The sequence below is a fragment of the Panthera pardus genome, unplaced genomic scaffold, assembly GCF_024362965.1.
Source record: "Panthera pardus isolate Hobbes unplaced genomic scaffold, ASM2436296v1 HiC_scaffold_12, whole genome shotgun sequence".
Classification (NCBI taxonomy): domain Eukaryota; kingdom Metazoa; phylum Chordata; class Mammalia; order Carnivora; family Felidae; genus Panthera; species Panthera pardus.
Window position 1 is genome coordinate 58,034,325 of NW_026526677.1, and position 6,627 is coordinate 58,040,951.

General features: G+C 44.1%; 1 protein-coding gene across 1 annotated transcript; it reads right to left on the reverse strand.

The window, feature by feature from the left end:
• Positions 1-1,739: 1,739 nt before the first annotated feature.
• Positions 1,740-3,755, reverse strand: LIPT2 (lipoyl(octanoyl) transferase 2). The gene is made up of 2 exons (XM_019449806.2): positions 3,249-3,755; positions 1,740-2,713 (listed from the first exon to the last, which is right to left on the reverse strand). The coding sequence occupies exons 1-2, from the start codon at positions 3,712-3,714 to the stop codon at positions 2,484-2,486; spliced, it is 696 nt and encodes a 231-aa protein (XP_019305351.1). The 5' UTR covers positions 3,715-3,755; the 3' UTR covers positions 1,740-2,483.
• Between the last annotated feature and the right edge of the window lie 2,872 nt (positions 3,756-6,627).

Here is a 6,627-nt window from a genome sequence, read left to right on the forward strand (position 1 = left end):
CGAACTCACAAGCTGTGAGATCATGACCTGAGCTGAAGTCGGACGCTCAACCGACTGAGTCACCCAGGTGCCCCCTGCCTGAAATATTTGGTGAACATTAATAACTACCATACATTTCCCGCTGCCTATTCTGTGTCAAGCCTTGAGCCTAATGAGACAGGCTCAGGAAGGCCAGGTAACTCAGTCACTACACCATGCAGAACGATTCCCAGTGATCCAGTTGCTAAATGAGAGAATGTACTTAAGAGGGCTAACACAGTACCTGGTACCAAAAATAAATGGAGTGAATGTTTCTTTACCAGTCTCTGGAGGTATTCAAGATCAGGCTTTATGGTCAGTTGCTAGGGTTGCTAGAGAGGGGATTTGAGTACTAGATGGGGAGCAACACTATGCACAGCCTTCCAACCATGAGAACCTAACTCCACTTTTCCCGGGAATAATTGTTTTCCTTCTTGGCAGTAATACTACAAAGTAATTATCAACTACTACTCACCTCCCACATTCCTACAACAGTACTGTTGGCTCCATGGAGGGAAATAAAAGGCCTAGAAAGAATATAGGTTAATGACGGGTGGACAAACTAGCAATCCACGAATACTGACCAAGTGTCCATGATGGAAAGCATATTACCCTGAGCTCTAAGTCAGTATGCAGAGCAGGAAAAGAGCATGAGAAATGGGCTTATATCTGGGACCCAGTCCTAGCTTTGTGATTAACTTACTGTGTGGTCTTGAGCAAGTTTTTTCCAAAGTCTTGGTTTCATCTCTGTACAATGAGGAGACAGGTACATACCTCCAAATTCTCTTCCAGCTTGAATAACTGATATAAACTGTGTGCCCCAGAAGTGGGAGAACTCCTCTTTCTTCTCCAAGGCAGTGGGGCCACAGGATACTGGAAGCTCCAAAAAGGACTTTAGATACCATATTACCTAAAGCTGCACTTTACCGTGTGGTAGCCTCTAGCCACATGTGACTACTGAAGAGCTGAAGTGTGATGACTCCAAAATGAGATGTGCTATAAAGCGGAAAATACACACTGAATATCTGGATATAGTACGGAGAAAAGGAATGTAAAACATTTTTATACTGACAATATCTGGGGTCTATTAGGTTAATTAAAGTATCATTAATGTCACCTGTTTATTTTTCCTTTTTAATGTGGCTACTAGAAAACATAAAATTACAATGTGGCTCACATTGTATTTCTATTGAACAGTGCTTGTGTAGGGCAAACTGAAGTGCAGAGAGGGTAAACGACTTGCTCAAAAAGCTGGGACTGCAACCTGGGTCACCTGTCTTCTCATTCAAGGATCTTTCCACCCTAACTGCCTGTGGTAGCCAGTCTCTAAGGTAGTCCTAAAGATCTTTACTTCCCATCACCCTGTGCAGTCCCTTCCACACTGAGTAGGGTTCCCGTGTTAGGAGACTGTAGAAATGACTCTGTAACTTCCAAGGCTGGGTCATAAGACATTTTGGCTTCCACCTTGTCTCTTTCAGGCATCACTTGCTCTAGGGGAAAAAGCAGCTCTATGGAGCGGCTCACATGGTGAAGAACCTAGGCCCCCTGTCAACAACCAGTACCAACGAATCAGAGTGAACCATCTTTGAAAGTGATCCTCCAATCCCAGTCAAGCCTTCAGATGATGGCTGCCCCAGCTGACATCTTGACTATACCTCATAAGAGATCTCCACCCAGAACCACCCAGCTAAGCTTCTCCCAAATTCCTGACCCACATAATATATATGAGACAATGTTTATTGTTTTAAGCCATTACATTTTGGGGTGATTTGTTGCATAGCAATGAATAATTACACAGCTTTATAAATTGAGGGATCTCACTTAAGGAAAACTTACTTCTACCTTTGACATTTGTATAACGTAAGATATTACTCTGGTCTTTTCCCTGGCTCTGGTCTAGCTCAGGTTACCTAACTAAAAATAGCTATTGGGCTTGGAGAATCCAACCCAGGAAGGCAAAAATCTCATTTTGTTCTTTAAAGATCCCTTCCCTTTTTTCCTTCCATTGCAGAAAGCACCTAGATCTCTTGAGAATGAAAAAGCACCCCACCACATTACCTTCACCTGGGCTATCCAGAGGTATGATTCCTATAAAGTCAAAGGAACTGGATCTCAGAATTGTCCAATTAAATACAGTATTTAGGAAGCAATAAATATTTGAGAACTGATTACGTCTGAGTTTCTCTAAGCTGAGAAAATGATGTCAATAGCAGCGCTAATGTCTTACATTTATATAGCATGTGTTGCTTTTCAGAATGTTTTCAAATCTACTATATCTGAGGTAGATGAGAAGATATAAATAAACCAGTACACCTATGGAAACAATGCTAAGGGCTCATAATTTGTTCATAGTCTCATGGTGAGTGAATGACAGGGCCAGGTCTAGAATCTGGGTTTCCGTGACTCCAAGTCAGGCTTGGTGCTTTTCAAACACAACCTCCCAGCTGTGATAACATGAACATCCTTTAGTTGGGGCTGTCCTCTGAGATAAATGTGCATTTGTAGGTCTCCCTAAAGGCCTCAAGGAAAGGTGGTATTACTTCATCCACACTGACGTGCCTTTGGAGTTCCTCACTCAGAGAGGTGACGCCTGTCCCAACCAGCCCGCAGGGGACGATGTGCTCAAACCACACGAGGTCTGTAGAACAGTTCAGAGCCAGGCCGTGGGACGTGATGTGCCTTCCACAGCGGACTCCTGCAAGACAAGCCAAAGGGTCTCAGAGTAGATACCTTTCCTCCCTGGGCTTCAAGATCCCCTCGGTACAATGAAGGAACTGGACTGGATCACTGGTTTTCCAGCTTTGTTTTTGAGCATTCAAGGGGTTGTGCACAGATCGGGGGAGGGGGACAAAGCTGGAGAGGAGTGTGTGACTCCACAGCTGCTGCAATTATGGAAATTCCAGAAAATGTCTTTTAACAGATTAAGTTGTTTAAAAAAAAGTTTGAAAACTACTAAGCTTCATTATTGTCCAGACATTGTGATTCATTGGAAGTAACATGGCAATTCACTTCTCAAAAAGATGAATATTGGAAATGACCATTGAAGGCCCTCCTGAGAGCTGCGAAAATGAGATCCGTGAGAAGGCTTAAAAACTCAAACGCAGCGGGGAATTTTGATTTATTAAAGCCCGCGCCAGATCCACTTCCTCCCAGCCTGCGCTTGCCCTCACCTCCATTGGTCCAGTTCTGCCAAGCCCCGCCCCAGCCCCGCCCTAGCCCATAGCACTAACCGATCGCGCAGACTTTGCGCTCCCCCAGCCAGACGCCGGTGTAGGGTGGGGGCCGCGCGCGGGCTCCGTGCAAGCCCTGGAGCTCGCACACGCGCACCGCGCACGACTCCAGCGCAGCCACGTGGGTGCGCAGGCGCAGGCCCAGGCGTCGCAGATCTAGCACCGAGTGGCAGAGCAGCTGGCCCGGCCCATGGAAAGTGGCCAGGCCACCGCGGCCTGTGGCGCGTACCTCGGCGCCCAAGGCCCGCAGCCGCGCCGTTTCCTCCGGCGTCAGGCCGCCGCGCAGCCCAGATGTGTATACGGGCCCCGCGGGCTCGCAGAGCAGGAGCGCGCCCGCCTCAGCCGCCGACAGGGCCTCACTGCCTGGTTCGGCCTGCAGCCGTCGCAACCAGCGCTCCTGCAGGGCCAGCAGCTCCGCGTAGGGCAGCCGATTTAGCCGCACCAGCCGTACCACGGGCTGCAACATCGCGTCAGCAGCTCCTTCTGCGAGGTCCCGCCTCCTGCCTAGGCCGGCGGGCGGGGAAGGGAGGGGCGTGCCAGGAGGGGCGGGGACTTGGGGCCCCTCCCCGGCTGCCGCTCCTCTAGCTCTAGAGAGATTGTGAGCCCAAGACCCAGCATCAGGTGTGTTTCTTACATTCATTTATTTCAACCACCAGTATTTAGGGTCTGCTTGTGTTCTGTAGGCCCTGCTCTAGGCGCCTGATACAGTGGTGCACAGTGTATGGGGAAAAAAGTCTGTCCTGGGTGGAGTTGCCTGATTTACAGTCTTAAATAAGCAAGTATTAAAGCATCGAATAAACAAGGTTATTTCACACATTGACAAGTGCTAGGAAAAAAATATAAAATAGGCTAGTGTGTGTCCTGGGTGGAGTTGCCCGATGAAGAGACTCTGAAAAGCAGGTGAACGTGCAGAAATTTTTTGGCGAGGAGGGGGTGGGGATTACTGTCAAGACCCGCCTGCGAGAGAGTGATGGAAGCAGGATCGCAGAGGGAGAAAAACTGAAACAATCGCTTTAGAGGCCTCAGCCAACCTCAAAGAATACTCTGAGCCTAGGATGACCTTTAAGAGTTGTTCCAAATTAAAGAACAGGGGCCAGTAGTTTATATCCTATCATTGACCAGTGATAGAGGCTATCTGTAACTTTTGGCAAGTTTCATTCCTTCTGTGGAAGGCAATTCCCAGAGAAGAATTATGAGCCATAAGCAGCCTACTTCCAGAAGCTGGGGAAATGACTGGCTAGATCCTGAGAGTGGGTCTGGACCACAGCATCCATTATGTTGTATTGGATTGTTATTTATTTTATTTATTATTTTTTTTTAAATGTTTATTTTTGAGAGAGAGAGCATGAGCGGGTGAGGGGCAGAGACACAGGGAGACACAGAATCCGAAGCAGGCTCCAGGCTCTGAGCTGTCAGCTCAGAGCCCGACGCGGGACTCGAACTAAAGAACTGTGAGATCATGGAGAGCCTGGTGGCTCAGTCGGTTAAGTGTCCGATTGCAGCTCAGTCCATGATCTTATGGTTCGTGAGTTCAAGCCCCGCGTCAGGCTCTGAGCTCAGAGCCTGGAGCCTGCTTCGGGTTCTGTGTATCTCTCTCTCTCTGCCCCTCCCCTGCTCATACTCTGTCTTTCTCTCTCTCTCTCAAAAATAAATAAACATTAAAAAAAAAAAAAAAAAAGAACTGTGAGATCATGACCTGAGTGAAGTCGGATGCTGAACCAATTAAGCCACCCAGGTGCCCCTGTATTGGATTGTCATTTAAATAAACTTGGACTCCTTCAATAAACTTTTACTGACTAGCAACTATGTGCTGTTAGGCCCATTGCTAGATAAACAGGATTCATAAGGCTATCCCATCCCTGTATTCCTAATAGCATAAAGAACCCAGTTTTTATGTCCTCAATCTATCATCTGAATCTATCTTACAAGCTGCAGCCAAGGACTGTTCAATAGAAAAGAAAAAAAAAAAAGAAAGCAGGAAAGTGTAGATAATAATGTAACAAATTATTGTTTACCACCCTCCATGCTTGTCAAATTTTAATATTTTACTATTTTTTCCCAGGTATCTTTTTAATCTTAGAAACTAATAACATTGCTCCCTTAGGTATCTGAAAGACATTTCCTAATATGGACATTAAAATCCCAAGCAAATATTAGCAAATTGAATCCAGCAATGTATAAAGGGATTATTACATCATGATAAAGTAACGTGTCCCAGGAATGCAAGGTTGGTTTAACGTTATAAAATCAGTATAATTCACCATAAAAGAGAAAAACTATATGTTTTCAGTAGATGCAAAAAAAAGCAGTTGGCAAAAATCAACATATACCCTGACTAAAACTCCCAGCAAACTGGAGTGAACTAGGAAGAGAAGAGAAATTCCCCAGTGTGATGAATTGCATCAATTGGGATTCAGACAAGAGAGAAACCACAAAGGTAATATTTTTATATATATTTAATTTTTTATTTTAAGAAAATTGTAGACTCACATGCAGTTGTGAGGAGTAATACAGAGAGATCTTGTGTACCCTTTACCCAATGGTAATGCCTTGCCAATGTCATAATTAGGTTATTGACATTGAACAGTCAGGATATAGAATATTTCCATCACCGCAAGGATCCCTCATGATCTGCTTTTTTATCTGCACTATTTAACTACTGTGAAACGCAAATCTGTGTTATATAAATGGAATGATACAATGTATAAATTTTTGGAATTTCCTCTTTTTTTTCTCAGCATAATTTTCTGATTGTTGTTGCATGTAACAATAGTTCGTTTCTTTTTATTGATGAGTATTATATCATGGTAGGGATGTACCACAATTTGTTTATCCATTCCCCTGTTGAAGAATGGCTAGGTTATTTCCAGTTTTCAGATATTCTGGATAAAACTGCTACAAACATTTGTGTACAGGTGTGTGTGTGTGTGTGTGTGTGTGTGTGTGTGTGTGTGTATGTACATAAGTTTTCATTTATCTGGAATAAATGGCTACGAGTAAAATTGCTGGCATATGTACTTGCATGTTTAGTTTTTCAAAAAACTGCCAAACTGCTTTCCAGACTAGTTGTTCCATTTTACATTCCCACCAGCAATATATCTGTGAGTGATCTAATTTCTCTGTATCCTTGCCAGCATTTGACATTGTCACTATTTTTATTTTAGACATTCTGATGGGTGTGTAGTGGTATTTTTTTGTGACTTTAATTTGTATTTCCTTAATGGCTAATGATGAACATCTTTACATGTGTTTATTTTCAACTTGAATATCCTCTTCAATGAAATGTCTGTTCATGTATTTTGCCTATTTCCTAATTGTGTTTTTTTACTGTTCAGTTTTTAGAATTCTTTATATGTTCTAAATACTAGTCCTTTTTGAT

What these genes read in the sequence shown, in the direction of transcription:
- LIPT2 (XM_019449806.2), bottom strand. Translation starts at nt 3,714, where the DNA reads ATGTTGCAGCCCGTGGTACGGCTGGTGCGGCTAAATCGGCTGCCCTAC. An exon ending in GCGCAAAGTCTGCGCGATCG is followed by an intron (nt 2,714 to 3,248) that starts GTTAGTGCTATG and finishes CTTGTCTTGCAG; the next exon opens with GAGTCCGCTGTGGAAGGCAC.